The sequence below is a fragment of the Mus caroli genome, unplaced genomic scaffold, assembly GCF_978045245.1.
Source record: "Mus caroli unplaced genomic scaffold, Mus_caroli_1 scaffold_2, whole genome shotgun sequence".
NCBI lineage: Eukaryota > Metazoa > Chordata > Mammalia > Rodentia > Muridae > Mus > Mus caroli.
Window position 1 is genome coordinate 47,134,457 of NW_028227257.1, and position 21,998 is coordinate 47,156,454.

The window sequence follows — 21,998 nt, forward strand, 5'->3', positions numbered from 1 at the left end:
GCCAGTTGATGTAATTCTCAAACCAAGGTACAGGATACAACCCGCAGAGCAGAGCATCTGCCAGTGCAAGCCTGAACTAGCTATTTAAAGAGCTCCCTGTCAGGCTAAGCACCTGCCTAGGGGCAGGCACAGGTGACAGCAAAGCCCTGCTCTGGGCAAGCATTGGCACTGAGCTCAGGGTACTGAAGGCGAGAACAGGGTGGGGATGAGGGGCAACCCTTCAGAGGGTGCTGGCAGTGGGCAGAGGGCAAAGGTAACAAGGACAGGGAAAAGCTGCCTGGGCAAGGGATTCCTTATTCCCACGAAGCACAAATCAGAAAGGTCACAGTGTGCACCCTTACACATTTGGCTTGTGTTCCCACATCCGCATGAGTGGATGGTTCAGCACCATCTCCTCCCCTCCATGCTGCCATCTAGTAGAGATGATGAAGCCCTTTGTGTGTGAATCTTAGCTTTGTAGATGGAATTCTGGTTTTGGAGCGGAGCCAAAGGTATGATTAAGATGTGACACACAGACTGTTGGAAGTGTATTTAAATCTTTACATTGCTTTAGGCCAATCAATTGGTCCTCGGCTACAACTCGGTTCAATCGCTACTCTTGATTCAGCACAGAAATGTATATCCTTAAAACACTCATCTCCCAGAATCCTGTTTTCTGAGGCTTGTTCTCCCAGGAATAGACTGAGTCAAGGATGCAGATATAAGAAGTTTATTAAGAAAAGGCCCTAGAGACACCAGTAGGTGAGTGGGGGGAGGGATGAAGCCAAGCAGGGAAGTGATTTTCCTGCCAAAGTCCCAGCTCTGGCCAGGTCCCCAGGACAGCACTCAGGAGCACAGACTAAGGCAAGAAGCTGGGCTAGAACTCAACCCTAATTGAGTCAGTAGCAGCCTTGGCCAAGGTAAGCAAGAGGTAGCACACCAAGATGCTTACTGGCTCCAACACCAGGTTGCTGAAGCTAGCCTCTAACTGCAAAGCTTACGGCTAACAGCTGGAAACAGAAAGATGCCAGAGAAGCCCACATGGACCCATGGACTCTGGGGACCAGGCAACAGCACTTCCCCTCTAGCACTGCCCATATTCACATCAGCAGCAGCTACGAGTCTTTCATTACAGTCTGCTCCAAGAGGAAACGAATGACCTCTCTTGACAGTCCTGGGGTGGGCTCTTCATCATCTACAGAGCTGCCTTCTTGCTCTAGTGGGTAAAAGCGTGTGTCCCTGGAATGTCGCTGTAAGATAGAGCAGCCATCCCGGCTGAAGATGACCTGGGCCATCTGGAAACTGCGGAGAGCATACCTTTGGCTCTCCTGGCCCTCGAGCTCAGAGATTGTCCGAGACAGGCACTGACACACAGATGCAGAGAGTGGATCCCCAGAGCCTGGCAGTGGATGGGCAAATGCTTCATAGAATCTATCCAGGGATTTCCGAAGTCCATCCTCTTCTTCATTGGTCTCCAACTGGCCTTTCGAAGAAGGATCAAGCCAGAAGTTCTCAGAGTCCCAGGAGCCTTTTTGCTCAGTATTTAGAGAATTGCTATCTGCAAGACAAAACACATTCTGATACTCAACACAGGCAGTCAAAAGGATCAGAAAGTGGGCTGGTGAGGAGGCTCAGTGGGTAAAGGTGTTTGCTACACAAACCTAATGTCCTGAGGTGGATTTCATAATCAAAGCAAGGTGGAAGGAGAGAACTGACTCTTGCAAGCTGTCCTTTTACTTCCACATACAGACACAGCGTGTGCTCCCACAGCACCATGCACACATGCAAATAAAAATTTTAAGACCAGAAATCAAACCAACAGTACAAATGCCTTTCTTCATCTCAGTACACTTACTACTCCCAAGACACTGACTCTTCGCAGGATCTACTGACTTCAGAAGCATTTCCCATTGCCCTTGGGCTATGCCACATGCTTGCTCTCGTGAGGAATATTGCCTTAGCTAGGGTTTCATTGCTGTGAAGAAACACCATGACTATGGAAACTTCTATAAAGGAAAAACATTCAATTGAGAGTAGCTTGCAGCTTCAGAGGTTTAGGCCATTATCATTGTGGCAAGAAACATGGTGGCATGCAGGCAGACATGGTGCTAGAGAAGGAGCTGAGAGTTCTTCTATATCTTCATCCACAGGAAGCAGAAGGAGAGACTATGAACTACACTGGGTGTAGCTTGTACATATCAGACCTAAAAGCCTGCCCCCACAATGACACACTTCCTCCAACAAGCCCACACCTACTCCAACAAGGCTGGCAAGATGGCTCAGAGGGTAAGAACACTGACTGCTTTTCCAAAAGTCCTGAGTTTAAATCCCAGCAACCACATGGTGGCTCACAACTACCTGTAATGAGATCTGGCATGTCTGAAGAGTGTAAGCTACAGTGTACTTATCTATAATAATAAATAAATCTTTGGGCTGGAGCAAGCAGAGGTCCTAAAAATTCAATTTCCAACAACCATATGAAGGTTCACAAAAGAAGAAGATGGAGGAGGACACAACCCCATGTTTTTAACATTCCTGGTTCCCTTAGTGCTTACTCATGATTGGTCTCCTATACTATGTCAGGGATAAAGAAGGAACCACACTGCTCCAGTGTGTTATTGGGGTTTGGGTACCATTTTTCAAGATGAATCACCTTGCACATACTTGTTTTATTTTTAAGATTTTATATATATATATATATATATATATATATATATATATATATATATATATATACACTGTAGCTGTCTTCAGACACACAGAAAAGGGCATCAGATCATCAGATCTCATTACAGATGGTTGTGAGCCACCATGTGGTTGCTGGGAATTGAACTCAGGACCTCTGGAAGAGCAGTCAGTGCTCTTAACCGCTGAGCCATCTCTCCAGCCCCCCTTGCACATACTTTTACTTTGCATGTTTCTTTGTGCAGCATGGAGATTATTTATTCTTTGTTTCTAACAATGTGCTTTGAGTTTATAGACTCTCCCCACTTCTGACTCACTCTCTCAGCTTCCTGCTCAGCTATTCTTCCTGCTACCATGTGTCCCACCATGATGGACTTGTCCTTCTGGAACCATAGACTAAAATAAATGCTCTCATCTATAAGTTGCTTTGGGTCATGGTATTACAAAACATAACCCATTCTGGGTGATACTGAAAACTCACTGAGAATGTTGTATCTGAAAAGGGACATAGACTAGCTGGTGTAGGAACTAGGCATGCACACATACATGTGAAGAAACCATCTAGACACCTGGAAGAAGCTTATGGAAGAGAGCACCTGCATCGGGTATTTTTTGGTTGCAACATAACAAGTGTTGCTGGACTCAGGGGTCACAGCCTGCAGCACTTTAACAAGCCATGTTTAGTTACTCATCCTCAATAAGCCAATTAAATGAGCCAAAGTAATAGTGAAAAGCAGAAAAGAGATTCAGTCAATGTGGCTACCCAACCCTCAAGGCTACCTCTGTGGCCCTGACAAGGGGGTAGGGTTTAAATAAAAGGATGCACAACTGAGAAGTCTGTCCCTGCCATAGTCCCACCCATCACTGCCTGCTCTCTGAGCTGTGTCTTGCTAATTTCCTCAGGAGACAAGTTCCTCTTCTGGATGACCCCCCAGATGTCAGTCATTTATCAGCAGAAGATTCCTAGATAAATTTCTGGGGTTCAGTCTTTCAACAGTCAGATAGGCAAAGAAGGGGTTACAAGTGTCCCTCTAAAATATATTCATTTCTGCCAGATGGGCTGTCAGCAAGCACCAAAGTTCAGGGGTGTAAAACAGCAAAATGTTAGCTCTCAGGTCTGTGGGATGTGTCACATGAGAAGTATATACACATATAATCAGATCTGTTCATCCGACCCTTACCCCAGAACTCAGTCTGATAGATCAGTTACCTTAATATAATTGGCTATGATGCTGGTAAGAGTATGATGAAGCATTATACCCAGGAAGCCTGTTATTTCGGTTTGTATTTCATTGACCAGGCCTGATTTCAAATGGACATGTGGGAAATTATTGTGTAGGGTCAGGCAGAGAATACTGGTGAACAGTGATTTAGCAGGTACCTTCCCACATCATATTATTTAAAATCACATTTCCCAATTTAACAAGAGCCAAAATGAATGCAAAAGTATCAACTGTTCCAGAAACACTGACCACCGAGGAACCAAGCAAGCACCTAGAGTACGACTTAGCTTGATTTGCAAAGGCTTGGGCCCAAACTAATGCTTTGTAAAAGTCCAGCACCAACCAAGAGCTGCTTACAGGTTTTATAGGTTGGATAAGTGTTGAAACTCTATGGGACCATCTGAAGGTGGAAATTTCCATCACTATTTAGACATAATTGCAGGAAACAGTTCAAACATCTCTTCTTAGCAAACAGGATCTGTGGGTTGACCAGATAGCTGTTTTAGTTGCCATTCTATTACTGTGAAAAGACATCATGACCAAGGCAACTCTTAAAGCATTTAATTGGGAGCTTGATTATAGTTTTAGAGAGTTATTCCATAATCATCATGACAGGGAACAGACAGACATGGTGCTGGAGCAGTAGATGAGAGCTTTACATCTTCATCTGCAGGAAGCAGCCACGGATGGGCCTGCCATGGATTTTTGAAACCTCAAAGTCTATTCCTCCCCCCCAACCCCCACATGGTACACTTCCTCCCAGAAGGCCATACCATCTCCAACAAGGCCACACCTCTTAATCCTTCCCAAACAGTTCAGCCAACTGGGGACGGAGCGTTTAAATATATATATGCCTGCGGAGGCTATTCTCATTTAATTCCACCATACATTTACCTTCCCAAGATAAGAGGTAGGGGCTTTAAGAAGCTAGCAGAACTCAGCACATCTAACCATTTCAGAAGTAAAACTTTAAATCCTTCTATTCCTACACACTCCTATAGTTTCTAGGCAAAGACTGCTAATAGGCTGTCATAATACAGAGTAGAAATGTGATTTTGTTGTGCACACATCAGGTTTACTAACATGTATGAATGTATGTATGTATGGTGCTCATAGAAAGCCTTCTGCTGAAACTTGCTGGGTTGGGGTCTGTCTCACTCTACTCCGGACAGTCATCCTTCTTTCCCCCTTTCCACAGTGGACATCTCTTCTGTTCCCTTGCTGTTCTTCTGTAAAGTGCTGGAAGGAGTGACACCTGGTCACTCTTCTTGACTCAGCATCTTGAGTCCTCTTTCTGATTTGTTCCTTTCTTCCTCCCATATAACACCACCACCTGCACTGGAATTCTAAAGCAACTTATATCCTATTAATATTATTCAAATGAATCATAAAACATGAATAAGCCTGAGCCACCTTCATGCCTAGCAACCCTGCCACCCACAGTCTATGTTTTAGGTTTTGCAACAGTGTGGATATCAAGATATTGAATCCCAATTAACAAGGAGGATGGCTGCCTCTGGGTCAGGAGCTTTTGAAGCTGGGCAGTCTCCGTGGGTACTTGTTTACATCTAAAACCAAAGCTGGATGAATCGTGCAGAGGGAAGTGGCATCTGCTGCCACCCTCCATCTTAAGGATGAGCAGATGCACTGCTCAAAGGACAGAGCCCTGTGACAGGCCACTGCTGAGGAGGAAAGTAAGAGCCAGAAAAAGCCAAAGATATATGTGCGGAGACAAAGCCCACATGAGGGCCAAGGCAACCGAATCCCACCCGTGTTCTGAATTGTAAATTATCTTACAAAATTATATATTAGTCTTAAGAAATTAAAATGTTCTGGAGCTGGAGAGATGTCTCAGTGTCTGGAAGTACTTGCTATATAAACCTGATGACCTGATTTCGATCTCTGGATCCCATGGTGGAAGGAGATATGCTGCTCCTGAAAGCTATCCACTGAACTCCACATACATGTACATATGTGTATCCATGAACACATGCACACACACTCACACACATGTACAATATGTATCCATGTATAAGCACACATGCACACACTCACACACATGTACATATGTGTACCCATGTACATACAGGTACACACTCACATGCATGTACATATGTGTATCCATGTACACACGCATGCACACACACTCACTCACACACATGTACATATGTTACCCATGTGCACACACACTCACATGCTTGTTTGTACCTGTGAGAAATCAGTTTTGTTTGTTTGGGTAAATATAGTTAGCTCAGCAAGGAATCCCTGAAAAATGCAACCTTAGCTGAATGTGGTGGGTGGCACACTGAAACCCTATCTCAAAAAAAAAAATCTCTCAAATAGTTTTTAAACTTTCATTTCAGGGGCAGAAGGGATGGCTCAACAGTTAACAACACTGGCTGTTCTTCTAAGGGGCCCTAATTTAGCTCCCAGCACCCACATGGTAGCTCACAACCATCTGTAACTCAATTTTAGAAAATTTGAAGCCAACTTTCCCTGGCTGTCCTGGCACTCACTTTGTAGACCAGGCTGGCCTCGAACTCAGAAATCCACCTGCCTCTGCCTCCCGAGTGCTGGGATTAAAGGCGTGCGCCACCACGGAAATTATGGTACATTTACACAATGGAGTACTACTCAGCTATTAAAAAGAATGAATTTATGAAATTCCTAGCCAAATGGATGGACCTGGAGGGCATCATCTTGAGTGAAGTAACACAATCACAAAAGAACTCACACAATATATATTCACTGATAAGTGGATATTAGCCCAAAACTTAGGATACCCAAGATATAAGATACAATTTGATAAACGCATGAAACTCAAGAAGAATGAAGACCAAAGTGTGGACACTGTGCACCTTCTTAGAATTGGGAACAAAACACCCAGGGAAGGAGTTACAGAGACAAAGTTCGTAGCTGTGATGAAAGGATGGACCATTTAGAGACTGCCGTATTCAGGGATCCATCCCATAATCAGCTTCTAAACGCTGACACCATTGCATACACTAGCAAGATTTTGCTGAAAGGACCCAAATATAGCTGTCTCTTGTGAGACGATGCCGGGGCCTAGCAAACACAGGAGTGGATGTTCACAGTCAGCTATTGGATGTATCACAGGGCTCCCAATGGAGAAGCTAGAGAAAGTACCCAAGGAGCTAAAGGGATCTGCAACCCTATTGTTGGAACAACATGATGTACTAACCAGAACCCCGGAGCTCTTGTCTCTAGCTGCATATGTATCGAAAGATGACCTAGTCGGCCATCAATGGAAAGAGAGGCCCATTGGACTTGCAAACTTTATATGCCCCAATATAGGGGAATGCCAGGGCCAAAAGAATGGGAATGGGTGGGTAGGGAAGTGGGGGGCGCTATGGGGGACTTTTGGGATAGCATTGGAAATGTAATTGAGGAAAATATGTAATAAAAATATTAAAAATTAAAAAAAAAAAAAGAAAAAAAAAAAAAAGAAAATTTGAAGCCTTCTTCTGGCCTCTGCCAGTACTGCAAGCACATGCAACAGACATACATACATGCAGGCAGAACAGCCATACACATAAAATAAAATAAAATAAAATGAAATAATAAAATAAAATAATCTTCAAACTTTCAACTCAGTGGATTGCTCAAATCCCATCTTGGTCATTCAGAAGCCCTTGTGAGAAGAAAGGAAAGCAGGGGAATGGAATCCTAGGTTTCTTGTTGTGAGCGACACGTTCTCATGTTGCCTCAGCATGTACCGCTGTGCCCGGTTTATGCTGTGCTGGGGCTTGATCCAAGGCTTCTCAAATGCTAGGCAAGCACTCTACCAAATGAACTGCGTCCGCAGCTCCAACACGGCTACTCTGACTATGACTTCCTTCAGCAGAATCGGGTTAAAGGTAAGCTGCTAATTAAGATGCTGCCTGAGCTTTAACCTGTTATAACACAAATATAAGCATCTCAAAAGGCTTTGTTTTTACTCATGTGTATACATGTGTGTCTGTGTGCAGATATATGCACATGTGTACAGGTGACTGTGGAAGCCAGAGGACTTTAAATTCCCTAGAACTGACATTATAGGCAGTTATGAGCCACCTAGGGTTCTCTATAAAAAGCATTATAGGCTCTAAGCTACTGCTTGAGAGCCAGCAAGATTGCTCAGTGGGTGAAGGTGCTTGCTGCAGAGCCCGACAAGCTGAGTTTGATTTCCAGGGTCCACAGGGTAGAAGGAGAGAACAAACCCCCACGAGCCCTGACCTTCATAAGCCTGCCATGGCATGCATGTGTGTCCACAGCCACAATCAATTATTAAAAAATTTAAGTCAGAAGCAGCCTGCTTGCAGGCTCCTCTGAGATCTTCCAAAGAAGCAAGCCCCGTTTTGCTTCCCAGGTCTGACTTTCCTTAGAGCCTTCACCTGCTGACTTTAGTGCCAAGACCAAAATTCTCAGACTGAAATCCATGCTGCCTGCCTGTCTGTTCATGGCTTTCATATGTCTTCTAATAAACTGATTACCCCCAATCTGTCTTGGTGGAACCCCTGGAGCCTGCACCCAAGACCTTTCACTCTTGAGTCTCACCACTTGAGACTGCTATTTTAGACAGATGTTACCATTCTTTATATATACATTATGGGGGAAATGATGCTTGAAGTGTGGCAGATACAGTTAGGCTATTGGGGAGACGGGTCCTGTGTCCTGAAGAACTGAAAACCAATCCTTTCTCCTTAAAGAGGAATGGGACCCTCTCACATTTACCTAAATTACAATGTTCAATGACCAGACAAGACCCCTGTGGTGCATCCAGTTGCAATGTTGACAATAGCAAGACCTGTTCAAGAGAATGTGACATCATTGGTCTGTGATATACCGTGTTTCTATATTCAGGAGGGGTTTGGCTAGATGCAAGGTTTCCTAAATGTATTGCTATCCACACTAATATGTCCCACTATTTGGGAAAATAGGCAGACATCCCAATGCCATTGGAAGTAGTACCTCAGGGGTTCCCCAGGCTTCTGGGAACTTCTAGTTCCAGCCAAACTTGGATTTGTTGCTTAACACCAAAAGAACTTCAGGGTCAGCCAGTTACTGAGGTAGAGTTGGGGTTAAATACGGCTATTTTTTTAAATAGTGTTAGCATAGGATTAGGAGAAAGAGAGGCTCTCAGAAGAAAGCAAGATGGACCCAAAAGAACGGGAATGGCTTCTCGGAGAAGAGCTGTAGACAGTAAGTCACATCCAAGTATGAGATGGGCTCTCCAGGGAGAGCATCAGATCATCTTTGTTTAACAATTATCTTTACAATCGTCATACATTGTGGTTTTGTGGGGTTTAAAGTTACTGTCTTTAAAAGATTACTAAGAAACTTAATAGGGTCACAGAATGATTCCTGGAGGGCAATTGACCAGAGATCACAGTTGATGAACTGCCCAGTATGCAGGAAGGTAGGACTTCTCTAATGCAAACAAAGTCAATAGCATTGCTTGGCATTTCCAGAAAATGTCCTGAGGAAGGGATAAGGCCCTATGCATCATCATATACACTCAGTATATTCATCGCTAATTCAAATACAAAGGGCATTATCATCTCTGTGTCAGCAGCCTTATAGCACATGGTAACTGTGCAGGAATTCTTGCTTCTCAGATGGCAAGAGGCTCAACCAGACTTCCAGGGTGAGAGGCTCCTTGCCTTTCCCATGTCCCCCTAATTTCCCTGTCTTTCCATATTGCTTCAGATCTGTAGGTACAGATCTAACTGTGAACAAATATGCTATAATGCACCCAGCGACCAATGCTCTTATTTGTAAGACTCAGAATCATCAAAAATTGTCTTCGGTCCTAGGATCTTTTGGGTATCCTCCTTAGTCACAATCACAGCCCCAGGGGATGGCATTGCCCTTTTAGAAATTGTCACGAGGCATCAGTGCTGAGATTTGGTAAATACTGTGGATGATCAGGAAGGAAACATAGCCTGTGGTAAGAGGTAAGGATTCGACACAGAAAGGAAAGGACTGCATTGTGCTTCACAAGCTAATTTAGGGAACAAAACACCCATGGAAGGAGTTACAGAGACAAAATTTGGAAGTGTGACGAAAGGATGGACCATCTAGTGATTGCCATATCCAGAGATCCATCCCATGATCAGCTTCCAAACGCTGACACCATTGCATACACTAGCAAGATTTTGCTGAAAGGACCCAGATATAGCTGTCTCTTGTGAGACTATGCCAGGGCCTAGCAAACACAGAAGTGGATGCTCACAGTCAGCTATGGAATGGATCACAGGGCTCCCAATGGAGGAGCTAGAGAAAGCACCCAAGGAACTAAAGGAAACTGCAACCCTATAGGTGGAACAACAATATGAACTAACCAGTACCCCAGAGCTCTTGTCTCTAGCTGCATATGTATCAAAAGATGGCCTAATAGGCCATCACTTGAAAGAGAGGCCCATTGGACTTGCAAACTTTATATGCCCCAGTACAGGGGAACGCCAGGGCCATAAAGGGGGAGTGGGTGGGTAGGGGAGTGGGGGGGTATGGGGGACTTTTGGTATAGCATTGGAAATGTAAATGAGCTAAATACCTAATAAAAAAATGGAAAAAAAAAGCAATCCTCACACAATCAGTTGTGTGTAATGCCAGGCAACAATATGGACAGACTTCTAAATGGTCACCTTGCAAGGTGGATTTCAGGTTTGGCCTTGCAAAAGTTAGCTCATGGTCAAAGATCTGAAACTAGAATGTCTTTGTCCTGACAGAAGAAATGCTTGTAAATCTAGGAGAGGAGCCATGTGATCCTGGGCAAATTACTCAACATCTATGAATCTCAAGTCTCCACCTATAATGGCAGTCTATAATCTAGACAACAGGGCTGCTCAAAGCACCGAGTGAGCTATTAACATAAAGCCTAATACATACCAACTGCTCCAGGAATAAAAGATACTCTGTAATTATTGCTATAGTAACAAAAGCAGAACTGTTACATCTGAAAATCAGGGAGTTTGTCATGTAACATCTAGAACTTTGAAAGATAAATTGTGCATGCCCATGTCTGTGTTCTAGGCTGAGAGAGGTTGTGGTAAGGAAACACACCCTGGAAGCTGCTGGCCCATGCTGGGAAGGAATGAGTCACAGGGGACATTACCCAGCTCCCGGCAGAGGTCCCCAGAGCACCCACTGCAAAACAATCGTGATCCCAGTGTGGGTGGAAACAGCGGGTGCCTTAGCGTGTGGGAGAGCCACACACTGAAGCTCAGGCTGTCTGAGCCCTCCAGCTGTCCCCAAGCCACCTCCCCCACAAGACCCCAGGATGGCACCGGAGTGGGTGAGACTGAAACCGTCATGGGGAGGTTTCCTCTGTTTCAACCCCAGCAGCTAACTCTGAACTTTGAATCTGTGCTCCCAAGGATTCATATGGGGTATAGTCCAGGCAGATGGGAGTTAGTTAGAGCCAGCAAAGAAGCAAGATACATTCTTTGGAAAGGGAGTGGGCTGGACGGGAGAGAGGCTCAGTGGATAAGAGTGCCTGGGCTGTTGCAGGAGCTGAGTTCTGTTCCCTGAACCCATGCTGGGCAGTCCACAATAACCTGTAACTCCAGCTCCAGAAGATCTGGTGACCTCTCAGGCCTCAGAGGGCAGGCAGGCAGGCTGACAGGCAGACAGACAGACAGACAGTCAGAGAGACAGACAGAAACACACAGACAGTAAATACATACATACACACATACATAACATACATATATAAATACATAAAAACACAAACAGGAGAAAGGTGGGCAGAGAGACAACTGCCACCTTGGCAAGTGTGACAGTTAATACTGTCAGCCTGACAGGGCCAAGGAAACAAGCCTTGGGTCATGCTGTGAGAGGTTATCTTTATTTTTAAAAAGCTTTAAAGATTGATTTTTATGTGTATGAATGTTTGCCTGAATGTACCATGGGTGTGCCTGGTCAGAAGGGGGCATCAAAGTCCCTAGAACTGGATAGGATGGTTGGGTGCTGGGAACTGAGCCTGAGTCTTCTCTGCGGGAGCAGTGAGCAGAGCCATCTCTCCAGCACTGGGAAGGATTAGGTAGCAGCATTTCCTGCTCCAGGGCCCTACACTTTGTTTAAAAAAAAAAAAAAAGGAGGAAGCTGTCATCTTCCTGAGGATGCATAGGAGAAGCTGGAGTATCTCTCACAGCAACAGGAAGGTAACCAGGGTAGCAGGCACTAGCTCCCTGCGACCCCTTCCCTAACCTCATGAGGAAAACAAAAACAAAACCAAAAAACCCAAACCCTCCAGGACTGACAGAAGGCCTGCTGATGAGTCAAACTGTGGAGAGTTGACCCTCCCCAGCCCCTCCTTCCCTCCCCTCCCCCACTCACCATGACTCTGAGGAAGCTTTGAGCCCTCCTTTCTGCACCACAGAAGCTTTGGGAAAGCCCCAAACAGCATTAAAACTTACATAACTCAACCTAGGAAGAAAGCATTATGGGTAAGGGATAAACCAGCCGAGGATGACTAAATGACAGAGAACACATGCAGGCTGCAGGGGCCTACACGGGCCTGGCATGTATTTGTGTTCAAAATGTTTCTGACACTTTTTTTTTTAATGTTGTAGTTTGTTTTAATGAGGTCTTTACTGAGTTGCAAAAGCTGGTCTCATGCTCACTGGCGGGAGTTCTTGTCCTGCCTCAGCCTAAAACAACAGGTGAGAGCCACTTTTACTTTACACCAGTATGATGTGTGTGTGGGTATGTGTGTGTATGTGTGTGTGTATGTGTGTGTGTGTGTGTGTGTGTGTGTGTGTGTTGGGGGGTGATGTCAAGCGTCTTACTCTTTCACTCTACACCTTATTTTTTGAGGCAGAGTCGTTCACTGATTATGGAACTCACTGATTTCCTAGGCCTGTGGGACAATGACCTCAAAGGAGCCACCTGTCTATTCCCCTCCCCATACTGAGTAGAGTGACAGCCACCTCAGCACCCAGCTTGGATGCTGTGAATCTGAACTCAGGCCCTCGTGGAAGGAGAGAATCAACTCGTTTTTAACGTTGTCCTCTACATATGCACGGTGGCCCACGTGTGAGTATGTGCTTGCTCTCACACAATAAAGAAAGAAATGTCAAAAATGAATAACTAAGTGAGAAAAAAAAGCAAAAAGAACAGAAAGTGTGTCCAACTATAGAAAAATGACAACAAATACCTCAGCACATGGATAAAGCAGAACTGGAAGGAGAATTTAAAAACAGAAATCAGAGCTGAAGATATTACCTACTGGCTCTTTGCTCCGTCTCTAAAGGATATCTGCTTCCCCATCCGCTCTACCCCAACCTCTGGCCACTGAATCAGTGTAACAGACAGTCAAATGTCTCCTGGGTATGGATAATATTTGAATACTGTCACATGTTGTTCTGCTTTATTTAAGAAAAAAAGCTGGCTCTGAATCTGGGTTATAGCATGCCCTCTCCAGACCCAAGCACGCTTGTTCAAAAGTTCCCTCCAAGATCTCTCTGTCCTGGGATGGACCGAGCCACCGGAAGCTGACAGGGAGAAAGAAAGCCAAGAGCAAAAGGATCCCTGGTGGGAGTTGATGCTGCTTATCTCCTCCCCCTCCTCCTCCTCCCCTCCCTCTTCCTTCTCCTCCTCCCTCTTCCCCCCCCACTCCTCCTCCCACTCTCTAAATATGCCCCTTCCTTATATCTCTAGGACTTTTCCTAGGGTATAAACTTTGTCTGTGAGACTATCATGTAAACTTTCTGTGCCTAAGGATTTGTAAGTTCATTGGGCAAAGTTAAATTTTTTATAAAAATCTGTAAAAAAAAAAAAAGTTAACTTAAAACTTGAAACGAAGGGTTGATAGTTAAAAATCTACAACATGCTTATAGATAACTTGGATTCAAGTCTTGTTTGGGAAAACAGGTTTTTTAAGAAGGGTGTGTACATGCTCGATGGGCTCACTTTGAAGTAAACAGCAATTAAGTGGCTTGCCACTGTCTTGGCTGATGATCATCTCATCAGGATGGAAGCAACCACGTGGCTGCTGGCCATCTTTATACGGTTGAAAAGAGGACATACCATGTGATTTCACCATCATCATAAAATGACCACGTGGCATAAACCAAATAAAGCAACATCCATCAAACGCCTTAGCCCTTCTGAGCCCTCTGATTATCACTACACCTCTTTCTCAGACTAAGGGGGTGACAGCAGCACCCCAGGATATTTTTGATTGGATGGATCTTTGTACGATGATTTTTGTCCTGAGAATAAAAATAACAGATGAGGATAAAACCACAAACAAGGTTTTTGAGAAGCAGGGTTGTAAAATAGTATACGTTGATGAATAAGTTATTAAAGCAGCATCCACATGCATTTACATGCAAGGATTAAAAAAAACAAAACTGCAAAGCTTTGCAGGTGGGGGAATGTAGGCAACTTTCTCTTTTACCTTTGTGATGCTCTTGGATTTAATGCCTAAGCAAGCAGGAAAATTTGGGAGTCAACCCTGAAGAGACCATGTCAATAAAAGATGTAAATAAAAATGTTTAGTGGCTTTTATTTGTCAATCAAGGCAACATAAATGAAGCTTTGTTAACTGTATTCACTAACTTTTTGATCTTTTTGAAAAAGGCTGGCTGGGCGTGGTGGCGCACGCCTTTAATCCCAGCACTCGGGAGGCAGAGGCAGGCGAATTTCTGAGTTCAAGGCCAGCCTGGTCTACAGAGTGAGTTCCAGGACAGCCAGGGCTACACAGAGAAACCCTGTCTCGAAAAACCAAAAAAAAAAAAAAAAAAAAAAAAAAGAAAAAGAAAAAGAAAAAGAAAAAGGCTGAGTTACTGAGTAAAGCACTGAAATTTAAAAGTATATATGTCTTTTAAGGAAGCCAAGGAAATAGTTATGTAAATATTTATGTAATTACAGAAATATTTAGTCAATCTATCTAGGTCAATGAGTGGTTTCCCAGCAGGAAAAATCATTACTGCCCTTTGAGATGCCAGTGTGAAAAACAGGTCTTTTAGAGGTCAGCTCTATCTCAGAATAGTGTCATGGATTGAACCAGAATGTTGTCCTTGAATGTCCTCAAAATGCAGAGGCTGCAAATGTTGCTGATTTGTCACATGCAGAGATTCTTCAAGAAATTTTGCCAATTCTAGTTTTCAATATAAGTAGCGGGCTGTGGCCAGATATATCTCCAAGCTAAGGGAATGCACCAGCTCAGGACCCAGAGAACTAGGCCTGAGGAATCTATTTAAAAGGCCAAGGCAGATAATCCCAGCACTTGGGAAGCAGGAGCAGGCAAATCTTGGAGTTCCAAGACAGCCAGGTCTATCAAGTAAGTTCCAAGATAGCCAGGGCTATACAGAGAAGCCCTGTCTCAAAAAATCAAAACCAAACCAAACCAAATCAAACCAACAAACCAACCAAACAACAACAACAAAAGGTCAAGGCAGGAAGTACTACCAAAGCAGGACTATGGGAGAAATCAACACAGGTAACCTTCAGGAAAGCAGAGACCAACTGGCTTAGCTCATGATTAGAAAGTCAAAGGGGGCGGGGTGGCTAGAGAGATGGCTCAGTGGTTAAGAGCACCAACTGCTCTTCCAGAGGTCCTGAGTTCAATTCCCAGCAACCACATGGTGGCTCACAACCATCTGTAATAGGGATCTGATGCCCTCTTCTGGTGTGTCTGAAGAGGGCAATGGTATACTTATATACATAAAATAGAAAGAAAGAAAGAAAGAAAGAAAGAAAGAAAGAAAGAAAGAAAGAAAGAAAGAAAGAAAGCCAAAGGGGTCAGGCTGGGGCCTGGAAGAAACCCCACAGAGAGCCTGATGGTTTGGAGTTGTGTCTCCAGGGTCCTTGTGTTGGAGGCAGCCACCTTCACACTGTGTTTAAAACAGATGGATTCCTGGCCACTCACAGGTGCCTCTGTGCCCATTAGGAGGACAGAGAAGAGCAGGAACAGAGATCCCTTAGTTTAACAGCTTCGCTTAAAAAAAAAAAAAAAAAAAAAACCCCTCCTCCTTCCTTCTGCAATGCAAAAGTGTTCCTTCTTCCTTCTTTTGTGCATCAGACAAGAAGGCCTTTCTGGTGGGGACAGAAGGGACCTTATATGAGCCAATTCCACCTCCTGGATGCTTGCCTCTAGCCAGGTTTTGATGCCAAGCTGACCAGTTACTAGCAGGGATTGGCACCCTTAGTTGGGTCTTCTGATTAAAAATATGCTTTAGGGAAGACCAGCAGAGGTTTAATGTCGTGAAATGGGATCTGGCCAGGGTTTTGGTTAGACTGAGATGGCAGAAACCAGAATGATTGGAGATATTGTAGATGAAGGATAGCAGAGGCTCAAGGAGCAGTGAATGGCCCAGGATGAGAAGAGATAAAGGAGAGTTAGGAATACGGGGAGGGAGGTGAGATGCTAAGGAGCTAGGGCCACAGCTCTGAGCATCAGAAACTCATCGTTTCAGTCGAGGGAACACTGCAACTGGAAACACTGAAGTGTTCCTAGCTTGGAGTGCAGCAAGACTATGGCTGGAGCAGTCTGGCAGGAGGCTGCAAAGCAGTGGTTCTCAGCCTTCCCTTGAATACAGTTCCCCATGCTGTGGCCACTGTCAATCAAAACATTTTTTCACTGTTACTTCCAAACTATAAATGTGCTACTGTAAGGAATTGTAATATAAATATCTGATACACCACCCCTGTCAAAGGGTTGGTTGGCCCCTAAAGGGGTTGCAACCCAGAGGCTGAAAACCACTGCTACAGAAGGTCTCTCCTTATCTAAGGTCTATTCAGCTAGTAGAAATTGACTTGAAGATGCGTGTCTAACCACTTATGCCTTGGCTAGCTTTGTAAAGCTTTAGCTATTTAGATAAGCTGAGTCCTACAAGAAACAGTGATACCCTGTAAGGGCACACTATAAAAGAATCAGAAAAGTAAAGTTCCCAGAATCTCAGTGGACTGCATTTATCGTTTTAAAGTTTTATTTTGAGACTAAAGGATCTTCAATTCAAATATTTAAGGCAAAAAAAACTCAACAGGGACAAAACTACAAAATCCTAATCATAAAAATGTCTACTAACAGTCTGTAAACTGTTAGAGCTGATTAAGACAAGCAAGTTAAGACAACGGTCAGCCACCTTATACAAATTCTTTAATGTACTCAGATCTATGCCTGTAGTCATGCTAAGTCCAAACGTTAATTCATTTACAGGGCCAAGATTTATCTTCCTGTATATGTTTTCAAGGTTAAGCCTGAAGCCAGTAATTAAAATCAAGTAAAAGTTTGTTTTTGTTTTGTTTTGTTTGTAAATCAGATATATTTAAGAGATTTGGTGATGGCCCTCAAGTCATCAAGAGATCTGCTGAATACAGAAATTAGGTATTTATTGAAAAAGGCTTCCTATGATAGACAAAAACATTAGCTTCTGGCAGCAGTGGCTGAGGCTACCTCAGGAAGATGGGCAACAAAAGGGTCCACCTCAGCTTACTTCAAGTGTGGTAACGCTGACCACTGGGCAATAAACTGCCCCATGCCTCTCCCATCACCAGGGCCCTGCCCAAACTGTGGACACTGTTGGGCGAGTGCTCTACTCTGCCTCACTAAAGTAGGTCAGTTCTCTCAAGTTCCTCCTCCACAGAAGAAAAATCTCTCAGACCTTCTGGGTCTGGCAGCCAAAGGCTAGAGTTGCCCTGTGTGACAGTCAAAGACTGACAACCTCATCGAAGCCATCGGGATCACCATGCTGGAGCACAGTTGGCTGATGGAGCACAGCTGGCTGTCCAGGTAACGTATCATTTTAATTGATACAGAGGCTATTTGGCTTATAGTTCCTGCTCAAATTTTTCCTTCTCGGATCTCTATGATGGTGTTGCTAACACACTACAGCCTTATGTGGTCACCAGCAGCAAGCAGACCTCAGCCAGCCTCTCCCTGTGAGGCTGCAGCTGCAAGGTCAGTCCATTTCACCAGTAAGAATCAAGACTTGTGTTCCCTAAAGGCAGACTCACAAGACAGGTTTGCCTTGCTGGCAGGCTCCACAGGAAAAAGAGAAACCTACAACATAGGTTTCAATGTAAAAACAAACTCAAGCTTTGTTACTGACTACACAGTTACTTTGTACAATTGCTATTTAAAAGAACTTGCTTTTCAATGACTGCTCTCAGTAATAAACCAATTATGTTTCATGTTAAATGACTGGATGAAACAAAAAGGTTTAAAGTTTATGTAAGTTCTGAGGGTCTAAGGAAATGATTGAGGTATGTAAATGCAAGTTATAAAGGTCTGGGGGAAGTGATTTAATTTATGTAAAAATGATACATAATATGAAGACTTCAGAAGTTCAGAGTCTTAACATATTAATCAATAGAGTTCTGATAAGGCGTTAATCTGGCCTTGGAAAAACACTGGCTACAATTATCATAGTCACAGGCTCAAAATTTTAAAATTCCTTTGGTCATTTTCTAAATGTAGACTTAAAAGTGCTTCTCATTGTGCTGAAAACATCTGTGTAATATTAGAGGCAAGGCTTGTGAAGAAAAAGGTAAGAAAATTGAGGAGACCAGGATCTTAAACGGGATAAGGGTAGGGGTGACCTCAGGGCATGACCCACCCAATTAAGCTTCCACCTTGTGAAAGGAAAAAGGCTGAGGAATGTTCTGCTCCTAAAAACAACAAATGAGCTAAATGTGGTAGCACACACCTTTAATCCCAGCATTTGGGAAGCAGAAGCAGGTATATCTCTGTGAGTTTGAGGCTAGCCTGGTATGGATCTCGAGTTCCAGAATAGTCAGGGCTGAATAGTGAGACCCTCTTTCAAAACAACAACAAAACCCTAACAAACAAAAGCTGCTGCAAGTGTGGTTCAGGGGAGCCAGGCTCTATACTGGGGGAGGGGGGTGGCAGCTGAACTTGGCAGTGTTGTCCATCTGGGTCAGACTTTAGGGTAATGAGGGATAGACTAGTAAAGGGATGGTAGACCCTTCCTCTAATTAAAAAGAACCGCTGAGTGCAGGCAGGTGTGTTGCAGGGGGAGTCCCTGCACAGAAGCCCAAAGACGCCATTACATGAAGCTGTGAAGCCTGAGTTGGAGACCCCAAGATGCTGGAGATGCCAGGGCTGCACACAGGGTGTGGAACCACCCTAAAAGACAGAAGTATGCTGTAGGCAGCAAAGCTGGAAGGGCAGAGCCATCTAAACCCTCTGATGACAGACATGGAGCTACAGGATTTAGAGTTTGCCCTGACAAATTTCCATCTTGTTTTGGTCCAATATTGCCTTACTATGCCCCTCTTTCTTCCCCTTTTGGAACAGTCATGTATATTCTGTTGTTAAATATGTAGCTTGCTTCTTTATTTTACTGGGGATTACAATTAAGAGACTGTCTTGAGTCTCAGAAGATACTTAGACTTTTAAGCAGTGTTGAGACAGAAAGACTATGGGAACTTTTGAAGTTGAATTAAATGCATTTTGCAGTTTGATATGGTCACAAGCCTATGGGGGCAGGAAGTGGAATGTGGTGGTTTGAATGAGAATGGTCCCTAAAACCCTCCTTTTGCTAGAACTCTTTGGGAAGGATTAGGAGGTGTGGCCTTGTTAGAGGAAGGTGTCACTGGTGGTAGGCTTGAGATTTCAAAAGACTAATGACATTCCCAGTGTATCCCCAGTGTATTCTCAGTGTATTCCCTCTCTGCCTCCTTCTTGCGGATCAAGATGTAAGCTATCAGCTATTCCATGCCTTTAGTCTGTCATCATGAATGCTAATCCTCTGAAATTGTAAGCCCAATTAAATACACTTTTATAAGTTGTTGGGTTATTGTGTTTTGCCACATAAATAGATATATAACAAATGCATATGTAGACAGTACAAATTAGATTAGATGGGTTATGAAAAAAGTGAAACTGGGAGGGAGTGGGGAGAGGGTATATCTATGAGGAGTCGTAGGAAAGAGGGAGTATGACCGAAGTGCATAATATGAAATTCTCAACTAATAAAAATATTATATTGTTAAAAAATACATTTATTTAGTTGCTAGAGAGTAACTGGTGGTCTGAATGAAAATGTCCCCTGAAGTTTCATAGGGAGTGGCACTTTTGGGAGGTGTGCCCCTGTTGAAGGAAGTGTGTCACTGTGTGAGCTTTGAGGTTTCAAGTACTCAAGCCAAGCCCAGAGTCTCTTTCTCCTTGCTGCCTGCTGATCTGGCTGTAGAACTCTCAGCTGCCTCTCTAGCATCACAGCTGCCTGCATGTTACCATGCTTTCCCACAATGATAATGGACTAAACCTCTGAACCATAAGCCAGCCCCAATTAAATGCTTTCCTTTATAAGAGTTGCTATGGTCATGGTGTCTCTTCACAGCAATAGAAACCCTATTTAAGACAGTTACCCAATGGTGGGCCACTTGTTTGCATGTACAAGGTCTTGGGTTCAACCCCAACACCACAAACAAACAAATACTTGTTTGAAGACATGAGGTTTATAAGCCTTTTAAACTGAAAGGATATCAACAAAGACAACAATATTAGAGAATACAGGTTAGCTCACAGGCCATGTTCTAGCACAACACACAAAGTTCTGCTCAGACATCAACTATATTCACGGTACTCAATACTAATATCACCTCTAGGAATTCAGACTTGCAGTTTCTCATCTTCAAAGTTCAAAAATAATAATTTACTTAACGCTTTTTTGTTTTGGTCTAAAAGTGTTTTCAAATGTCTTAGTGGCAGCAGATAGCGGAGTGGGTGGAAGTGCTAAAACACGCATTATATCACACCAAGGCTGTGCTCAGTACAAATTATAATTACCACAGGTTTTTCTTTTCTTTTCTTTTCTTTTTTTGGAGGGGAGGGGTGCAGAGCAGGAAGGTAGTGCTAGCGATTGAACTCTGGGCCTTTAAAATGCTAAGTGGGTGGTACTTTACCAAGCTAGATCCCCACCCCCTTATTTTAGGTCTTTCTAATGGCACTCCTTACCGATCCTACCTTCATCAATTAGTTTGGTAAACTATGCTGGATTCAAGAAAAAGATCATTAGATTCTACTCGGAAAGATAACCACAGTGTAGATCTTAGAGCTAGGGAACCTTGAGAGACTAATGCCTGCTGTGTATCCTGTTATCTGAAACGCAGCCCTGCTATTGTTTGCTCTTGAGTGTTCTCTCTGTCTCTATCCATCTGCCTACCTGCATGCATCCATCCTTACCATCCATGTCTTTATGACAGACTATCAGACTAAATCATTAAACTGGGTTTAATAAACTCACTGACTATAGACTAAGGCTGCGTTCTGGTGTGAATGAGAAACATCTCCCAGGCATCTGAACACTTGGTTCCCAGATGGTGACACTCTTAGGGGAGTGTCTGGCTAGAGGGAGTATATCACTGATTTTGAGATTTAAAGCCTTGGGTTCCCTGTTTCCTGCTTGCCACTAAAGATTGAGCCCTTAGCTTCTTTTTTTTTTTTTTTTTTTTTTTTGGTTTTTCGAGACAGGGTTTCTCTTTATAGCTCTGGCTGTCCTGGAGCTCATTTTGTAGACCAGGCTGGCCTCGAACTCAGAAATCCGCCTGCCTCTGCCTCCCGAGTGCTGGGATTAAAGGCGTGCGCCACCACGCCTGGCTGAGCCCTTAGCTTCTTATTCCCACTGCCGTGTCTCACTTCCCTGCCATGACTGACATGGTATCCCTCTAGAACCACAAGCCAAAATGAACCCTTCTGTAGGTTGCTTTTGATCATTTTTTTTTTTTTTAATCACAGCAACAGAAAAGTACTCTAAGGACGTGGTGAGGAATAGCAAGGGTGAGTTTGCATGCAGAGGATGCCAATGTCAAACGCTCTGAAGGCAGTGGAACACAGCGACTGCTTTAAAAGACAGTTTTGAACAGAGATCCTTACAGAGGCACAGAAAGAGAAAATGTTTGATTAGACACGAGAAAAGTTATAAATTAGAAGTCTGCCAGTTGGAGAAGGTAAATGTTTGCTGAAGATTATACACATGGAAAAGACACGTCATCGAATCTAAAGTAATTTAAAAACCCAATTTAATATAATACAGCTTTACTCAATTTTAATAAACCTACAGCCTCAACAACTATGAGCCACAGTCCAATTTATCTCCCTGGTGCAGAAGGAAATGGCAAGTGTCTTTAGTATGACTT

General features: G+C 43.7%; 1 protein-coding gene and 1 long non-coding RNA gene across 4 annotated transcripts in view; one reads left to right on the forward strand and one right to left on the reverse strand.

Annotated features, from left to right (window-relative positions):
• Positions 1–693: 693 nt before the first annotated feature.
• Shld1 (shieldin complex subunit 1) overlaps positions 694–21,998 on the reverse strand; it is a 131,597-nt gene continuing 110,292 nt past the window's right edge. For all 3 annotated transcript variants that reach the window (XM_085833950.1, XM_021155846.2, XM_021155845.3), the window contains exon 3: positions 694–1,537. In XM_085833950.1, the coding sequence (XP_085690076.1) occupies positions 1,095–1,537 (443 nt within the window). In that variant the 3' untranslated portion in view covers positions 694–1,094. The remainder of the gene's footprint in view (positions 1,538–21,998) is intronic.
• On the forward strand, positions 11,092–13,371 carry LOC147005808 (uncharacterized). The gene is made up of 3 exons (XR_015046160.1): positions 11,092–11,184; positions 12,464–12,553; positions 12,712–13,371. It is a non-coding gene; the product is annotated as an uncharacterized LOC147005808 (long non-coding RNA).